Below are 20752 nucleotides of genomic sequence, written 5' to 3'. Positions count from 1 at the left end.
AAGCTCGCCATTAAGTGGATAACTATCAATTTAGGCGCATTTTTTGGCCAATAAAGTATATGTGCTGATGATAGTTCTGAAGTTTCATTATTATAACTTTGATTTAGAAAACTGTACAATAATCATTATTGGATGGGACATAAATTTCCGTCGATTTGTGGGTTGACCGATACACAAACTCGACACAATCACGGCGGAAATTGACCGTCGCACTTTCCTTATTTTCTTCTTCAAAGTTAGAAATCAACCAATTTCTGAGTCCCAAGAGTCATTTTTGAACAAACACAAAGCAATTTTATGCCAACAATTATAAATTAACTGTACTCTGTGAAAAATGGGTTAAATGCATCATATGCGTAAAGTGTCGCCCATGATTAGCCTGTGTGGACTGAACAGGCTAATCTCAAACGACACTTTCCGTCTAAAGACGATTTTTGCTAACAAGAGATTATCTTGAAACGAAAAAAAATCATAAAAGCGGAGAGTGTCGTCTATGATTGCACAGGCTAAATTGGGACGACGATTTACGAACATGCAGTTAACCCCTTTTCTAAGAGCACGGCCAATTAATGATTTAACAAAACAAAGCAAACTCATGTTGTGAATTTTATTTACACAAGATAAATAGAGACCGCAAACGGGATGAAGTTGATGAAACAATGACAGTATTTTAATAGCACTTGTTTCTAAAACTATTTACTACTTCAAGACGTTCCGATGTAGATTGACTCTAATAGGCATTTTTATAACCGTTTAACTCACACATAGTAATACATATTAGACATTTTCAAAAACAACTGTTAATGAAACAGAATGAGAACAAAGTTGCTGACAACATACTTAAAAAGTTTTCATTTGACGTGCTAGTAACACCAATATTTCAATCTGAGTTTGTGTTTAGCAGCTCAAAAAACAATAAATTCTTTACTAGAAAACTCAGTAGCAAATGTAACAAATCAGCCTCTTTTGTGATCACAGTGGATTGATATAATTGACTTTTTAAACATATTCTACTTATTAAAATTCAGAAAGTTCCACTTTTTAAACCAGTTCAGAAATTTCTACTTTTTGAAACCATTTCAGATTGAGAAAGTTTTGCTTTTGGAATCCAATTCAGAAAGTTCTACATTTTAAACATACTCAGAAAAGCGACACTGTGTACTCATTAAAACAATTCAGAAAGGTCAACTTTTCCAACCAATCTAGACAGTTCATATATAGGCTAGTCCAGTGATGTTATTTCTTCAGTTTTTCATCCTGGAATCTGTAATGAAGCTCTGCAGTGTCTGTTCTGGAGATGAACTCCCAGCCTGTCTCCTTCATGTGGTACACTGCAAAATGGAAGTCAGTTCAAAATAAAAGCCACATACTCAGAAAACTGGTCTTAATGCATGCGAAAACAGTGTAATGCCAGATTTGCAGTCCACACAAAATTATCAGGGACGCCACTTTCCGCTGTCATGGAATTTTTCCAGTACACATTAATTTTTTTTGCTAATTACCCAGTTTTTACCTAGAGGTTGTATTAGGCCACAAAAAATCGATTACAATGTAGATTTGCTTGTCCTTAATTCAACAAAGTAAGTTGTTTTTTGTGCATGTTTTGTCCTTTAGCCCAGCATCAGATCTTTAAAAAGCAGAGCTGTTCACAGCTCTTTTCATACCGGGTATTTGTTTAAAGCATTCTCTTAAAACAGAGTTCATGTTAAATGTCTTGTTACCTTTACCTGTGACTACTTGTCTACTTCCGAAAAAAGTAATCACAATTTTTCAACCTCACTGTTGTACTGATGGCGAAAGCTTCACAAATACTCAGACAACAACCACTGTAGATTTTGCCATCTGTTATCATGAAACCAACTTTCAGTTGACCACACCACCACTGTAAGCCATTTGCCCTGGTCGACATCCACTAGTCCCAGGGAAACAGGCAACCAGTATTTAATTCCCTGCAACTTACAGTTGACAACATCGCCACTGTAAAGGTCTTGAAGGTGGAGTGGTAAATGGTGCGCTTACCCAGATCCATTGCTTCCCCCACTGACAGGACCCATCTAATGTGTCTTGTTCTGATAAAACTGAGCTTAATGCATGTGCATTAAAGTGCCGTCCCAGATTAGCCTGTGCAGTCCGCACAGGCTATTCAGGGAAGACACTTTCCACTTTAATGGTATTTTTCGTTTAAAGGAAGTCCATCTTTACCGAAAATCTAGTTTAAGCGGAAAGTGTCGTCCCTGATTAGCCTGTGCGGACTGCACAGGCTTATCTGGGACGGCACTTTACGCAAATGCATTAAGCCCAATTTTTTCAGAACAAGACACTAATGATCTATAGCCACCTCTTTTATTATGTGCCGCGATCTGGGATAACTGGGTTTAATGTATGAGTGTAAAGTGTTGTCCCAGATATGCAGTTGCACAGGCTAATCTGGGACGACACTTTTTGCCTCAACTGGATTTTTCTTAAGAGACTTCCTTCAAACAAAGAAACAGAAAGTGTCGTCCCTGATTAGCCTGCATTAAGCCCTGTTTTCCCAGAACAAAGCTCTTATGAAACCAACTTACAGTTGACGACACCACCGCTGTAAGCGTCCCTGAAGGTGGCGTGGTAGATGGCACGCTGACCCAGATCCAGTGCCTCAGCCACTGGCAGGTCCCACCTGTAGCCGCTGTCCAGCACACCGTAGGCGTACACCGAGCCTGAGCCGACCGAGAACAAGTTGTTGGTGAGCCTCTCTCCATCACTGTCCACGTAGAACAGGCCTGGTCCCTACAAGTACATTTATGCACTGTAGCAGCATTTTTAAGCTCAAAATAGGGCTGAAATTCTACACAATTCCCAATCTCAACAAGATGCGTTTGTGAAACACAATGTCCCCCTACATGACGTTTGACTTTGAAGGATGACCTTGACCTTGTGAAGGATGACCTTGACCTTTCACCACTCAAAATGTGCAGCTCCATGAGATACACATGCATGCCAAATATCAAGTTGCTATATTCAATATTGCAAAAGTATTCATAAAATAAGCAATTTGGGCCACATATATTTGACCTCTGACCTTGAAGGATGACCTTGACCTTTCACCACTCAAAATGTGCAGCTCCATGAGATGCACATGCATGCCAAATATCAAGTTGCTATCTTAAATATTGCAAAAGTATTTATAAAATGAGCGATTTGGGCCACATATATTTGACCTCTGACCTTGAAGGATGACCTTGACCTTTCACCACTCAAAATGTGCAGCTCCATGAGATACACATGCATGCCAAAATATCAAGTTGCCATCTTCAATATTGCAAAAGTAATCATAAAATGAGCGATTTTGGCCATATATATTTGACCTCTGACCTTGACCTTTCACCACTCAAAATGTGCAGCTTCATGAGATACACATGCATGCCAAATATGAAGTTGCTATCTTCAATATAGCAAAAGTTATTGCAAAATGTTAAAGTTGGCGCAAACAGACCAACAGACAGACCAACAGACAGGGCAAAAACAATATGTCCCCCACTACTATAGTGGGGGACATAAAAATTTCATATTTTCTCGGCCTTAAATTCCCAATTGAAGGTTTCCACAAAAAAACAACAACACCATTGTAATTAATTTATTTACAATATTTCAACATTTTGTTCATCTCCTGATTAAGCTATATTTGTTAAAGTTAAGTAAATCCTTCAAGGTAGGGAGGCGAATGTCATATACAACACAACATCTTATGGTGGTGGACATTTGCCGAAAGTTACTTCAAAATCCATCAATATGCCCAGTTTTGGCTGAGACAGGAAACTATGCACGGATGGACAGAAACAGAGAGACAGACAGGGAGTGCAACTGTTACAGACATAACAATGGTCAGCAGTTAAGTTTAAACATCTGACATAACCTGTAAAAACTTTATTTCAAAATTTACTTTTAACTTACGGACCTCAATATTAAACACTGTACATAATGATCTAAATAACTTTGAAAGAGGGTTACACAATCTTGCTACTTTTGTAACATATTATGCAAATAAGTAACATATTTGTGTTAGGCATAGTAAACATGTTATATTGCAAAATGGTTGTTTAGTTAAAAGGGCATTTGGCAGTCAACAAAGTATAATACTTTCCTAAATATTCTAAATGTAAACAAAGCTGCATTTGTTGCTTAACACGTATGTATTGTCTTTGTAAATACTTAATAAAAGAAATATTTTTATAATAATACAAAATTTATCCAATCTATGACTTAAGGCATGTAAACGAAAAAAAAAGAGATTTTTTTTTAAATTTCTGTCTCAAAAATGTCATCAATATTAATTACATCAGTGTCAGAAGATGACTATGAATAGAAGGAATGTGCACACTTTAAAACATGTCAACATTTATATGTTATATGTATATGAATAATGGCAGTATGCCCCTTTAACATAACAAGAAACCGTCGATATGGGTGATGCTCCCCAAAGTGTTTTTTGGTCACAATATTGAACTATATATTCAGATTAAAGGAAACGTCTGGAGGGGCATAACTTTGGACAAAATAATACGATGGATGGTTTAGCAACTTAAAAATTTCAAACAGCCATAACTCATCTAACCACAACCCCCTTATAACATGCGCATCTCCTCAAGGTAGTTAAGCTTCCCATAAAGCTTCATTGAAGTCCAGTCAGTAGTTGGGAAGAAATAGCCCGGACAAGAAGTGCACTATATGTACAGTTTATAGAAAATTTCAAAGGGCTCAACTCTGGGGAAAATCAACCGACAAGAACCGGCTGATAATATGTACATCTCCTCTTGGTAGTTAAGCTTCCCATAAAGCTTCATTGTTCCGGTCATTAGTTGCTGAGAAATAGCCCGGACAAGAATTGCACTATATGTACAGTCAATGGAAAATTTCAAAGGGCCATAACTCTGTGAAAAATCATCCGACCAGAATCCCCTGATAATATGCACATCTCCTCTAGTAAGTAAAGCTTCCTATAAAGTTAAATTGAATTCCGGTCATTAGTTGCTGAGAAATAGCCCGGACAAATATTGCGCACGGACGGATGGACACACGGACAGAGGAAGCGGCGACTATATGCTCCCCCCAATTTATTTTTTTTGGGGGGGAGCATCATAAACACTATGAAGGACTCTTACCTTTTTGTCCCATCCTGCAATCATTGTTCCCTGTGAATGAAGAAAAAAAATCAGTTAGTAAAAAGGTTTGTTTGGTAAAATTCTGGACAAAATTTAGCCCTTTTACAAAATCGCAAAAGGAATATAATCCAGAATGACCCACAAAAATTCCCCTCCAGATTGAACTTTTCCAAATTTTTTATGTTAAAAAAAAATCAACATTTTGTACATTTCCATATTCAGCTCTTTAATAAGTTTAGCATTTTCTGTCTTATTTGATAAATAATTATTCAAAAGTTATAAATCAAGCCCTAATACTTTTTTTTCCAAAATTTAAAGTTAATTGATGCTTAAATTTTTAGTTTCACAGGTATAAGGTCATATTCACTGAACAATTCTTAGACTTAAGTTTACATTAATAGCATATTCTTTAAATTGGAAAATTCAAGAATTGCTTTAATTTTGAGTCAAACTTGACATTAACTCTTTCAGTGCGGGAACCGAATTTTGAAGGCCTTTGCAAACAGTTTAGATCCAGAGGAGACGCCACAGAACGTGGCGTCTCATCTGGATCCAATCTGTTTGCTATTCTGATAGTATTCTTTGAAAAAAATCGAAGAAAATGCTAATTTTAGAAATTCAACAGACGACATTTTAGCAGACGACAAATTTCCCAGCATGCAAAGGGTTAACTGCCTCTATCTACACCATTCTTCATGTACAGGGCTTACTCTGCCATTCGTCAATTTAGCCAATGGCTCGAATTAAGGAAATTTAGCTTCACAAAATTCCATTTGGCAATAAGGTTTTCTACATTATCACCCATATAATATCCAAAATAATAAGAATTCAGACATAAAAAGGTCATTTTGGCTATAGAAAATTTTGAGCCAGAGAGAGAGAGCTCTGATGTAGACCATTATTTTCAGGACATAATCTCCAGTTGTAGTCTGTATATATTTGAATGGACGTATTTTACTTGTAATTACATCTATTTTTAATTCTTAAGTCTAAGAAAGTCTAGGAATGGGTTGGTGAAGATGCTAGGCCAATTTCACATTCCCAAAATGGTGAAAGAGACCTACCATAGACAGCCCCATGCCTTTGTAGTTGTAGACCATGTTGGCTACCTACCATAGACAGCCCCATGCCTTTGTAGTTGTAGACCATGTTGGCTACCTACCATAGACAGCCCCATGCCTTTGTAGTTGTAGACCATGTTGGCTACCTACCATAGACAGCCCCATGCCTTTGTAGTTGTAGACCATGTTGGCTACCTACCATAGACAGCCCCATGCCTTTGTAGTTGTAGACCATGTTGGCTACCTACCATAGACAGCCCCATGCCTTTGTAGTTGTAGACCATGTTGGCGAGCAGTTTTGAGGCAGCTGCCACAGAAATCCTCTCCTTGTTACGCAGCTCATAGATCCTGTGTCAGAGGAGAAAGCATGGGGTTAGATGGGCTGCTTATGAATTAGTGCGGTCGGTCAGGAGCTGCTCTGTAAGCCAATAAGACCTGACATTTCAATAGGTTTTTAAAACCAGGGCGCCGTTTCATAAACGATCGTACAACAATTTTAACTTACGAGAGAATTTTGTAATCATAATAAGTAGACGAACTAGCTCGTCATGATTAATGAGTACTGAAAATTTATAATCATATGATATGGACCTTAGCAATTATGTTTCTTTGAAAAATGTATCGTATCGTAAATGTGTACTACGATGTTGATTGAAGCGGTCGCCAGGAGTCTAATGACCTGTGCTTTAAATCTGTAGGGGTCTGATGTAATTTTAAGAGGTCTTAATACTGAAGCAACAAGTTATTATGTTTGTGCACACTACATTGTGTAGTTTAATTCTTAGTTAATGTTTCTTAGTATACATTTTTAGTTATACTATGCAATTTTATACATTTTTTATTATATAAAATACATATTTCATTTACAGTGATTTTTTTTGCTCAAATTTACAGCCGAATTTCGGCTGCTTCCCAATCGCAAAAATACGCGTTTTTTCCCAAAATTCTGACCAAAATTTCCCAAAAAAAGCCCAACTTCAAAAAAAAAAAAAAAAAAAAAAAAATTTTTTTTTTTTTTTTTTACAAAGAAGTCTCATATAACTTAATTATGATTTCTTAAATCTAGGTCTCAACTTTATTTTTTAAACATCTTACAAAATATATAACTTGAATTTAGTCATTTTTGTCCATAAATCATTCCCAAACGTGCCACTTTTATTGATTAAAAAAAAAACCAATTTGACCAGACTCCTTTTCTAGAAAACTCCCTGAACATGCACTTAAAAACAATATCACTTCTGTTACTTATAATCCTATTTATAATGCTTAATTTTTCCCAATTTCATGGTTTATCGCGCTATTTTTCCCAATTTCACGGTTTATCGCGCTAATTTTCCCAATTCAAAAGGCACAGGCTGTAACAAATTAAAGCAAAAAAAATCACTGATTTAGAATGTGGTTAAATGATCTGCGTTATGAGAATATGGGTATTGTGCATTAGTGCAGTCTGGTCAGGAACTTCTCTTTACACCAATAAGACTGTTGGGAATTTAGCGCGCCGTCGTGTGACGCCACCGAATAACGTCATATACATGCACGTCATCTTGTCATTGTTGTTTCAGTTAATATATTGTTATGATTGAGAAAGGACGACATTAAAATGTAAAACACAACGCTATACTTATTTATTCAATTCAAGTAGACAAAGACCACTACATCTTGCTGTGACTAAAGTGAACCGGATGGCACCAGACAAGAATGCACTAATGCAAGGGCAGGTCTGGAATTAGTGCGGTCTGGTCAGGAGCGACTCTTTATGCCAATAAGACCACTAAATCTTGCTTAAGTATTTTAAAGGATTTGCAGGAAATACCAAGAAAATGCCATTATTGTACTGAAATAATCATAAATTTGAACGAAAAAAACAACACTGGTGCATTTCCAGCTTTCCCAGGCACAGCCCATACTGATATGACTTCATATTTGATCCCTGCCCTGGGAAAGTGGGGCTTAACCCTTTGCATGCTGGGAAATTTGGCGTCTGCTAAAATGTTGTCTGCTGAATTTCTAAAATTAGCATTTTCTTAGATTTTTTTCAAAGAATACTATCAGAATAGCAAACAGTTTGGATCCTGATGAGACGCCACGTTTTGTGGCGTCTCATCTGGATCCAAACTGTTTGCAAAGACCTTCAAAATTTGGTTCCCGCACTGAAAGAGTCAATGTAAGTATGTAGTGTAGACTCAGAATAGCCTGTGTAGTCTGCACAGGATAAGGGACAACACTTTCTACTTATACAGAATTCAAAATAAAACAGAAAGTATTTTGTAAATACAAATCCAGTATAGGTGGAATGCATCGTCCCCAAATATACGGTGCAGACTGCACAAGGTAATCTGAGATGACACTTTACGCACATGCATTAACTCTTTCAGTGCGGGAACCGAATTTTGAAGGCCTTTGCAAATAGTTTGGATCAAGATGTGACGCCACGTTCTCAGGATCCAAACTGTTTGCTATTCTGATAGTATTCTTTGAAAAAAATCAAAGAAAATGCTAATTTTAGAAATTCCGCAGACGACATTTAAGCAGACAACAAATTTCCAAGCATGCAAAGGGTTAAGCCCAGTCTACCCAGAGTGAGAGTCCTTTACCTGCACTGTTTAGCAAGAACTCTCTCCCGGCCCAGTCTACCCAGAGTAAGAGTCCTTTACCTGCACTGTTTAGCTAGAACTCTCTCCCGGCCCAGTCTACCCAGAGTGAGAGATCTTTACCTGCACTGTTTAGCTAGAACTCTCTCCCGGCCCAGTCTACCCAGAGTGAGAGATCTTTACCTGCACTGTTTAGCTAGAACTCTCTCCCGGCCCAGTCTACCCAGAGGGAGAGATCTTTACCTGCACTGTTTAGCTAGAACTATCTCCCGGCCCAGTCTACCCAGAGCGAGAGTACTTTACCTGCACTGTTTAGCTAGAACTCTCTTCCGGCCCAGTCTACCCAAAGCCAAAGTCCTTTACCTGCACAGTTTAGATAGAACTCTCTCCCGGCCCAGTCTACCCAAAGTGAGAGTCCTTTACCTGCACTGTTAAGCTAGAACTCTCTCCCGGCCCAGTCTACCCAAAGCGAGAGTCCTTTACCTGCACTGTTTAGCTAGAACTCTCTCCCGGCCCAGTCTACCCAGAGCGAGAGTACTTTACCTGCACTGTTTAGCTAGAACTCTCTCCCGGCCAAGTCTACCCAAAGCGAGAGTCCTTTACCTGCACTGTTTAGCTAGAACTCTCTCCCGGCCCAGTCTACCCAGAGTGAGAGATCTTTACCTGCACTGTTTAGCAAGAACTCTTTTCCTGCACTGTTTAGCAAGAACTCTCTCCCGGCCCAGTCTACCCAAAGCGAGAGTCCTTTACCTGCACTGTTTAGCAAGAACTCTCTCCCGGCCCAGTCATCCCAGAGCGAGAGTACTTTACCTGCGCTGTTTAGCTAGAACTCTCTCCCGGCCCAGTCTACCCAAAGCGAGAGTCCTTTACCTGCACTGTTTAGCTAGAACTCTCTCTCTGCCCAGTCTACCCAGAGTGAGAGATCTTTACCTGCACTGTTTAGCTAGAACTCCCTCCCGGCCCAGTCTACCCAGAGCGAGAGTACTTTACCTGCACTGTTTAGCTAGAACTATCTCCCGGCCCAGTCTACCCAAAGCGAGAGTCCTTTACCTGCACTGTTTAGCTAGAACTCTCTCCCGGCCCAGTCTACCCAAAGCGAGAGTCCTTTACCTGCACTGTTTAGCTAGAACTCTCTCCCGGCCCAGTCTACCCAGAGCGAAAGATCTTTACCTGCACTGTTTAGCTAGAACTCTCTCCCGGCCCAGTCTACCCAGAGTGAGAGATCTTTACCTGCACTGTTTAGCTAAATCTCTCCCAGCAATGTCTACCCAGAGCGAGAGTACTTTACCTGCACTGTTTAGCTAGAACTCTCTCCCGGCCCAGTCTACCCAGAGCGAGAGTACTTTACCTGCACTGTTTAGCTAGAACTCTCTCCCGGCCCAGTCTACTCAGAGTGAGAGTACTTTACCTGCACTGTTTAGCTAGAACTCTCTCCCGGCCCAGTCTACCCAGAGTGAGAGATCTTTACCTGCACTGTTTAGCTAGAACTCTCTCCCGGCCCAGTCTACCCAGAGTGAGAGTCCTTTACCTGCACTGCTTAGCTAGAACTCTCTCCCGGCCCAGTCTACTGAGAGTGAGAGTACTTTACCTGCACTGTTTAGCTAGAACTCTCTCCCGGCCCAGTCTACCCAGAGCGAGAGTACTTTACCTGCACTGTTTAGCAAGAACTCTCTCCCGGCCCAGTCTACCCAGAGTGAGAGTACTTTACCTGCACTGTTTAGCTAGAACTCTCTCCAGGCCCAGTCTACCCAGAGCTAGAGTACTTTACCTGCACTGTTTAGCTAGAACTCTCTCCCGGCCCAGTCTACCCAGAGTGAGAGTCCTTTACCTGCACTGTTTAGCTAGAACTCTCTCCCGGCCCAGTCTACCCAGAGTGAGAGTCCTTTACCTGCACTGTTTAGCTAGAACTCTCTCCCGGCCCAGTCTACCAAGAGTGAGAGTACTTTACCTGCACTGTTTAGCAAGAACTCTCTCTTGGCCCAGTCTACCAAGAGTGAGAGTACTTTACCTGCACTGTTTAGCAAGAACTCTCTCCCGGCCCAGTCTACTCAGAGTGAGAGTCCTTTACCTGCACTGTTTAGCTAGAACTCTCTCCCGGCCCAGTCTACCAAGAGTGAGAGTACTTTACCTGCACTGTTTAGCAAGAACTCTCTCCCGGCCCAGTCTACTCAGAGTGAGAGTCCTTTACCTGCACTGTTTAGCTAGAACTCTCTCCCGGCCCAATCTACCCAGAGTGAGAGTACTTTACCTGCACTGTTTAGCAAGAACTACTTTACCTGCACTGTTTAGCTAGAACTCTCTCCCGGCCCAGTCTACTCAGAGTGAGAGATCTTTACCTGCACTGTTTAGCTAGAACTCTCTCCCGGCCCAGTCTACTCAGAGTGAGAGTCCTTTACCTGCACTGTTTAGCTAGAACTCTCTCCCGGCCCAGTCTACCCAGAGTGAGAGTACTTTACCTGCACTGTTTAGCTAGAACTCTCTCCCGGCCCAGTCTACCCAGAGTGAGAGTACTTTACCTGCACTGTTTAGCAAGAACTCTCTCCCGGCCCAGTCTACCAAGAGCGAGAGTACTTTACAGTACAGGCAATGTGTACTTTGACAAAAACACGTGTCCGCGGTGTTCAATTTTCCCGATGGGTGACATTTCGCGGGGGGCGGACACGCTACTGACCGCGGTGTTCGGCGAACACCCGAAATTGCGGCGATTGCACGCTTTCCTTAACAGGAACACCCGTGATCACCGCGATGCTGCGCAGCCACCGTAAACACCTTTCTGCGAGGGTCATTCACACGTTTTAAATGTACATGTACAAAATAAAATCATATACTTCATGTACATGTAGATATTATGTGCACATTTTTTATGTGTACTTAAACTCGGGCAGTACGTTAAGTCGGAAACTAAAACTAAGTGTTGAGATGATCAATACCATTAACTTTTATGGTATTAATCAATGCAATTGCCCTTTTTGTTTTCACAAAATTGGGTTTCATTTTTCCCGATTTCCAGAAAATGACTTGTGCATGTTGCATGAAATCTATATATAGCGTGTTACAGCGTGTTTGATTTTTATTTTATTCAGATGAAATGTCAATTCCAAATCATTCGCGAGCTACTCTGGTACTTGAGAAGAAATTTACTACGAAACTTTAAATTGAAATTAAAAGATCCCAATGTTGTCAGCGCTACGAAGATTTTGTGTCAAAAATAAATACACCCACGCCAATTTTTGCGCGCTTTTTATGGTTTAGAACAAAGAAAATGAAAATATCATGGGCATATATACATGTATTTATTTGTGGCTACAATTTGTAACAGAACATGAACTCTACAGAACGCGCACACTTGGCGTCAGGTGATTTACGAATGTTAAAATAACCTGTTCTGATTGGGCGCTTATTTCATCAAATCTTTAAATAGAAACATATGCAGCAATTCATTTGATAGTTTAGAGATATGGCGAACGTTTGTGATTTTTGCATTTCTATCACACTTTTATCGTCAACATTGACCAGAATTTGCATGAAATCGGAAATCTCGGGATTATCGGGTAATGGACAGAGACGGGAATTTTTGCATGTATGCGGTAATCCATTGTGATTGTTCGTAATTTCGTTAATTTTTTAGACACCAAACGACACCTATAACATTCAAACGCACGGTAGATTCTTTCTGCAAATTGGTACCGACCTATGTTAATGTTCAATAATTTATTTCTAGCGAACACGATGAACACTGCGGTAGATATTATGGGTCCGCGGTGATTCGCGGTGTCCACCTTATGGAAAACGGCCCCCGCAAATATTTTATTTGAACACCCATCGCGGGGGTCGTTTGGTAAGCGAACACCGTAAAATGAACACTGCAACGAGTGGCGTTTGTCAAAGTACACGTTGCCTGTACTGTACCTGCACTGTTTAGCAAGAACTACTTTACCTGCACTGTTTAGCAAGAACTACTTTACCTGCACTGTTTAGCAAGAACTACTTTACCTGCACTGTTTAGCAAGAACTCTTTCCCAGTAGGAGCAGTCTGCAGCACCACCTGCCATGGTTCCCAGCAGATACGGATTGATTTCTATTACTTTCTTCACAGTCTGAGAGGCTGAAAACCAAATAATAAAAATAATAGAACAAGACTGTTGCCAAACAATATATGTCCCCTACCGGCTCCATCATTTTCAGAAATTCCACCATTTTCAGATTTTTTTTAAAATATAAATTTTGTTGCCATAGCAACCATATTTTTTGACGTAGGAACACAATGAAATGATGTGCATAATGTCCATATTGCCATTTATTCACGTTTCAAGTTTCATGAAAAAGTATGAAGAACTTTTAAAGTTATCGCAGGATCCAGAAAACCATAATTTTCAGCAGTATTTCTAGTCTATTTGTTGCAACCAGATTTTTTTATGTAGGAACAAAATGAAGTGCATATTGTCCATATTGCCATCTATCCATGTTTCAAGTTTCATGAAAAAATATGAAGAACTTTTAAAGTTATCACAGGATCCAGAAAAGTGTGACAGACAGACTCACAGACAGATGCACAGAGTGCAAACCATAAGTCCCCTCCCGTGAAACCGGTAGGGGACAATAAATATAGCCAGGTTCCCAGTAGATAGGGGTTGATCTCTATAATTTTGTACAGTCTGAGAAGCTGGAAACCAGAAGAGTATGAAAATTATAGAATAAATATAGTAACATATAAATACAGTCCAACCTGCCCGAGCGACCGCCTGTGAATAGCGACCGCCTGTGAATAGCGACCAGTTGTTAATAACGACCACATTGATTAATATAACTGGTTACTAAATTTTTTTAATGTAGAACACTGAAGGCAGATAAAATGAAGGACTCAAAAGTGAAAAAAATGCAAAAATAATTGCATAAAAAAGTGGATTCCTCATACCGATATAAGGTCCTGCAGTAGCCCTAGAATCTACAGCCACCACAACTCCATGCTGAAACTTGAAGGCCAGGGTGGTGGTACCATGGTCAAAGTGGATCTTCACTTTACTGTCTTTGTCTTGAAACTGCTGGAGATTCTCTACAGGCTGAAAACACAAACTTACTGTTACATTTCAATGACAGCGATTTTTTTCTTTCTTTATAAAGTATCGGGAGATGACACTTTCCCAAATAGCAAAAACTACAAATTGCCAATTGCTGTAAAAAAAAAATCCCAACTGAAGGTTTAAACAAATAATTTAAAACATAAAACTTAATAATAGTTTTTTTTTAGTTAGTTCCCTATGCAGCTCTATGACTTGAACCTAAGTAAATATAATATTGACAACTTGACAATTCTTAGTTATCAATTTTAAAGTATTTAGGAGCAAAAAACACACTATTTTCCCAATCTGCACACTTCACGCCGCAAATTGTACAAATTTCTTTTTTTTAATCACACATTTTCCCCAATATAGCTGGTACTGGTACTTTTCCCTATAGGGCTAAAAAATTGCTGAATGAAGCTTTTTCATACAAAACTGTTGAATAAGTATCCGCAGTGTATTTTTCACTGTTTTGGGAATGGGGCCGGGTCCCTTTTGATTGGGAAAATTCGCGGCGTTTTGACTAACATTGGGAAATTAGTGTTGTTGTTGTTTTGCTAAAATATGCTTCAAAATTGAGGATACAAGTGTGTCCAGTATTATATTTACTAAGGTTGAACTTATATGGATGGGAGATGAACGATTACCTGACCCAATTTTGAATGAAAAAAAACACTGATCCGAGAATGGAATTTTAGGGATCTAACAGACTTTTGTTTGTGGATGCATACATGTTAAGGTGTTTATACCTCGAGTAGTATAAGAGTACCTTTGTGCTTGATAAAACATGAATGCAATTAGCTTTTATGCCATACAAATAAATATTTTGATAGCAATTAATTGTCATAAACTCATTTTAATTCATGATCAAATCCCTAATTTGCTAATAAATCACAGATAAGGTGTTAACAACAACACTGGTACATCCATAATTGTTAATTATTGTGGCCAATAAAGAGGTCAGCTATGGCAAGTCTGTTAATGTAAGTTTGAACAAAACAGAGCTTGCATGGTTTATTTTTAAGTTAACAATAGCCAACGTTTTTTTTGTTAATATTGTAGTAAAAGTAAGGTAACTTCCAACAGCCTTGCTGTTGGGCTAGCTCTTGAGCGACGTGGTTAAAGTGTCAGACTACCACTCTGGAGGTCGTGGGTTCAATCCGGCCCGAGCTCAGTATTTTCACATTAATGGCGACGAGGTAAAAAGGTACTGTGAATGCGGGAGTCGGTCTGAGCTGTTTTGGTTTCTGGTAGGGCCATACGGAAGCAAGACATGCTGTAGCGGGCGTGTCTGGGCATGAAACATTAAAAGGGGGAGGAGTGTAGTAAAAGTAATGTCACTTCCAACAGCCATGATGTTGGGCTAGCTCTTTAGCGACGTGGTTTAAGTGTCGGACTACCACTCTGGAGGTCGTGGGTTCAATCCCCGGCCTGAGCTCAGTATTTTCACATCAATATCATGACATATTGTCTTCTAGTGGGACAAACAGCTCAAAAGTGGGACTGTCCAGCTGAAATTGGAATGCATGGCATTGGTCCCATCCAGTGCCTTCCCCAGGATTTTTTTCAGGCGCCCCGGGGCCGATCGGGGATGGGTTCTGGAGGGGTGTCCCCTCCATACGTTGATTTTTTTTTAAATTTTACGTGTCAGTTCACGTTCTGTGGTATGTTATAAATCAAAGAAAAACAGCGTCAAAAGACGTCATTTGGTGCGCTATGACTCTTCAAAAAATTCCCCCAGTCATTTAAAAAATTTTTTTTTTTTAATTGTTTAAAAACTTTTCCGCACAGATAGTAAAATCCCGACTCGAACGATTCCCCAATACATCCGTTTCAACCCGACTCTATTACTGTATACTTACTATTTTTCAAGTTTCTATTTATTATCCGATAATCCCGTTTATTCCGTTTTTATCAATCTCTTTCTGGTAAATATTTACGATTAAAGCTTTCAGTTATTTCTTTAACACAAACCTTGCCATTTTTTAAGTGACTATTTATAGATTTAATGAAATCTTGCGCCTGAATATGCGTCAATCCCCTGACCTGTTGTGTGCTTGTTAAAACGCTCAATACACGCCATTTGTATGCAATAGACGCGACGTTGTACATGCTGCATAATTTTCGCGCTCTTTTTAATTGAGAAAAAGATTCAACACAAAATAAAATTTGCACTGCTAATTTGAAGCAAAAATATTTAACGTTGCGGTAACATTTACATTCGGAAGTGTGTTTCGGATTAAAAACGCGTTAACATCGACTTACGGGAATGGGTTTCGGATTACAAATTTAATTATTCCCATTTGAGATTTCAACAAATATTAACCGTTGCGTTATAAATTCAACGATAATTTGTTTAAACACTTTACGAGTCGAATAAATGTTTTGACGGAATTATGCATGAAATTCACGTTGTCCACGAGGATCACGGCCGGTTGCCATCATCAGTCTTCTAACTATCGATTATCGGACGAAACATTTACAAGTGTGCGTAATTTATTCAACGAAAATTTGTTAAAGCGCATTACGTGTCGAATAAATGTCAGAAAAACGAGGTTAATCAGTTCTATATATGGACATGTTGAAATATACATGTACTGGAATTAAATAAATTGTTATCACATAATTGTAACCGGGAGTCATTTGCACAACTTACTCGCTATAATAATTAATTGTTTACCACTTGCAATTAATTTCTCGTATTAATTTTGAGTCATAGGTAACACTTGTTTACAGTAAAAAGGTGTGATGATGATGCCCGAAACCGTCTTTAATGTTCTGTACTGTACTAATTACCGGTTTATATTACTCAAATGGTACAACTTCTTTCTAATCAAGCTGCGATAAACTCTTACTTCATGCCCGACGTCAATCAAAAATAATGGTCGATAGTTAACCCCGCCCTCATAAGCATTCGTGTTACCGATTGGACGATGAACTTCACAGTTTGACGACTGGAAAGTTACCAGATACATCCTTGTCAGCATTTAAATGACCGTGTAATGTGGCTAGAATAATCGATACGCGCGTCATGCTATTCTCTTATCAGTGGATTATCCATTACCCCATGTGGTGTTTATGGCGATTACTTGTGAAAGTAGGTACCGAGTGCTCTTTTAAAACAGGGAATATTGATACACTGATAGGGAAACCTTGATTTTTTTGGACAATCTCCACTTTATTTTACTGAAGAATACACTGATCGGAAAATTTAAAGCGCCCCGGGGACTCTGATTTTGAAATTCAAGCGCCCCGGCAAGGGGCGCTTAAATGGCCTGGGGAAGACCCTGGTCCCATCCTTTTGAATAGACAGTTTACCTGAGCCTTTTCTTAGACTTTGATAGCTCAGGGTCGATGGCATGTGCTTTTAATGCCAAATAGGTCAAATTAATGTCCTGAAGCAATTGCACTTTACCGGTATGTCGAAAGGAACGGTAAAGCGTACCCTAACCATCAACATCTGATAATCCTTTTTATCCTATATATTTTTTTTCTATCGGGGGCTACCGCCCCAAACTCCCGATCTGTAGATAGTGGTAAACAACTGCGTTCTGGTAAAGTGCAATCTCGCCAATGTCTCTTAGTCTAAGATACATTTAATTTTAAATATAATTTCCATCCTTTTATTATTTAAACAAAAAATTAATTCTAATTGATATATTTGTTAGTGTACGTAATCGAATTCATATGATTTTATTATTATTAATTTATCACCAAGTTCTTGTATTGTTAATACATTGCAACTAAATACTAACGATCACCAACACCGGTATCATTACCCCACCCACTATTTTACGGTGTGATTTGCATTTTTTTGAAAGTGAAACCGTCAAAAAGTGTACGCTTACATCAAAGTTATACGGCATAGAAAACTGAGTTGATGCTACTTCTACATCTCTGAATAGTTCGTTAGGCCCGGCAATGTGTCGCCCTGCGAAAAGACTAGACTGAAACGAGTGATCACGAAATCCACAAACATCGGCCAGCGCCATTTTGTTAAGTTTTGTGCTCATAAAGTCAAAACGGCCTCTTTAAAACCGGTGCCTTTGAAAGATGTTGTAGCTTTTATATAGCACTTTTTGTGCATAAATGAGTATTTTGAAATAGTTTTATAAAATGCATATTCGGAACGGTAGTATACTATTTTAAACAGTCACCATGCAGTTGTTTACCAAGTTTGATAATTATCACATGTAATTTTCAAGTAATGAAAAGTCACTGTTTATCTAAATCTACGTTATGACTCACCAGACTTTGTTGATTGCTGTACTTGTCCAAATCCCCCGGGCCCGGGTGATACTCTTTCATTCAGGTGTTGTCCTATCCATAATAGGTGGAGTACAGGTGGTTGCTTCTTCTTCCATGGGTAATATTCCCATTCATAATGCCTGCGTAATTTAAAAGCTATACGCAGGCATTTGACACAGAAGTCAGCGGAGGTGTCAGTGCATGGTCTTGTACACTCCCATATTGACTTTTGCAATGGTTTATTCACCGATCTACCAGCTTACCAAATTCAAAAGCTTCAAGGGACTCAAAATCATGACACAAGGGTGGTCCTGAATGCGTCATTTGATCAACCAAGTACTGAACTCTTGAAACAACTCCACTGCCTACCAGTAAAAGCTAGAATCATGTAAAAAGTCCTGGTTATGGTCTTTCTTTTTGTCCATGGTTATGCTCCTGCTTACTTGCAAGAAATGTTTGTCCAAGCAAGCAGTCGGTATAGACTTCGATCACAAAGTGACTGTAATCTTGTCATTCCCAGGAGGCGAACTAAGATGGCGGATAGATCTTCAGCTGTTGTTGGCCCGAAGTGGTGGAACAATCTACCAAGCCACTTAAAAATCATTGACAATGAGGGCTGTTTTAGATCAAGACATAAAACTCATTTGTTCAATCTTTTTCACGGATAACCAATGTGCAGTGTTTGTGAAGCGCAATATAATATTTTTATAATATTTTTGCATGTATTTGTATTTCATTCATTCATATGTGACGAATTGCACATGAACAAGACGATGTATTACTACTCAGTAGACAAAAGTAGTTCGTCTACCTGCCATTTTACATTCGCAGGCATTACGGGTAATGCTGTATAATTGAACCGTTATTCACTTTCAATATGCATTTCAAACATCGTAATCATTTCATTTTGCGAGGAATTACAAGCAGACTGACATTTAACCTCTAGTCAAATAAATACATCACATTACCCTTTATAAGTATACAATACAATGTGTACTCAGTTAATTATCGAAAATCGTAGGATCCAGTTGTATCCTCAAGTTATTTCAGTTTTATTGATAGGCAGACAGATGCACAGATGAGCAGAGGAATGAACTGACACACCGATATATGGCTAACCTATACAACTAAATGTATGCCGAATTTCAAAGTCATATCCTAGATGATCTTTTTGAGTAATAACAATATTTAAATAAGTTTTCTTTTTAGTAACAGTGACGAGTCCATTGACATTCAGTGAAAAAAGGATCGCGCATAGCACTCTTATTTCTTCAGAATATCAAGTTTTATAAAAAGTTACCAAGTTTTATTTTAAGCTTACCGGTGGTTTATAGAGAAATGTCAGTAAATTAAAACTGATAATTTCACTGTTTCAAACAGTGAAAATTAACAGTGAAAATTATCGTTTACTGTGAAATGAACGTCATTTTTTACGAAATAACGTCATTATATCGGCCAAATTCTTAAGTTAAACTCTTTAACAATGTATATGAACTGTGAAAATATTCGAAAATTAAAACGAAAATTGGTTGGTTTCGATCTAATATCGATTTTAATTCACTCTTGATAATAAAAAATATATTATTTTCACCCGTGAAAATATTATTTTCCATGCTCACTCTTGAATTAAAATCGATAATCGACCGAATCGGACGAATATTCTCTATTTTATATGAAAACGTTCTCGTACCAGATATTAATAAGAAAAACAAAATCATAGTTTGCTGCAAGACAAATGCGTTTGTTACACGGCGACCGTGCGGCGTCATGTGCAGTGAATACACGACCAATTGTATGTGCAAGGGTTGAGTACATATTGCAATTTGTCATGCGTATAAGTTGTAGTACACTTTTGATACTGTAATGTAATGAGTGGGTTGTTCGTCATGTTAATATCAAGCTACAAAGCCGAGATATTTAGTTTACAGTGTTTAAAGAGACTGTAGAACGATGTAAACTATTAATATAGTGAGCTAAATGAGAGCTTTGATTTCAAGCATGTGTTTACTTCCGCCATGACAAGTTTTTAAGGTACCGACCACAATAACAGGTCTTAGAAGTCACGAGTGTGAAATATGCTTTCCGCGTGGGTAGTTTCCAAGGAATCCAATGATAACGAAAATAATTATTTAACAATTTTAATGAAACCAATATAATAGTATATGAATTAAATAACGTGTGTGAGGTATTCGGCCTTTTGGTTCGTTATGGGAATAATATTGATATACGTGTTACTGCCAAGATTTCTTTACTGTTCGAGCAAATAAGCTCCGATGAGGAGCGAAATCGTGCGTAAAGTATTTAAAAACATTTCACAATCGCGACTTGGCAACAAGTACAACGTTTTAAAGTATTGCGGTCGGCTGTAATAACAATAAATTGCTTTATTTTTTTCGGTCACCAACGCCATCAGACTCCCACATATTATCATTTATTATTGTTTGTAAAACATTATACATGTACACACTACACGAATGCTTTGATATGACCGTTGTAAGTCGGTGGCTTTATTATCTTTATTTCGTAATAACGACTTTTTATGTCAGGTGACAATAAAAGTACACTAAAAAGTAGTAAAACTCCACATTGTTCGAAAAGTAATTGAGACATAATAATAAAACTTGGTTAGAACATGCAAACATGGGCAAAAT

General features: G+C 38.6%; 1 protein-coding gene across 1 annotated transcript; it reads right to left on the bottom strand.

Annotated features, from left to right (window-relative positions):
* Positions 1-593: 593 nt before the first annotated feature.
* On the bottom strand, positions 594-17869 carry LOC127846711 (proteasome subunit beta type-5-like). The gene is made up of 7 exons (XM_052378212.1): positions 17702-17869; positions 13709-13853; positions 12787-12898; positions 6451-6550; positions 5142-5171; positions 2565-2769; positions 594-1331 (listed from the first exon to the last, which is right to left on the bottom strand). The coding sequence occupies exons 1-7, from the start codon at positions 17864-17866 to the stop codon at positions 1237-1239; spliced, it is 852 nt and encodes a 283-aa protein (XP_052234172.1). The 5' UTR covers positions 17867-17869; the 3' UTR covers positions 594-1236.
* Between the last annotated feature and the right edge of the window lie 2883 nt (positions 17870-20752).

This window comes from Dreissena polymorpha, chromosome 9 (assembly GCF_020536995.1).
Source record: "Dreissena polymorpha isolate Duluth1 chromosome 9, UMN_Dpol_1.0, whole genome shotgun sequence".
In the NCBI taxonomy this organism is placed as follows: domain Eukaryota; kingdom Metazoa; phylum Mollusca; class Bivalvia; order Myida; family Dreissenidae; genus Dreissena; species Dreissena polymorpha.
Note: the sequence above shows the minus strand (reverse complement) of the source record. Positions and strands in the feature narration are given on the sequence as shown.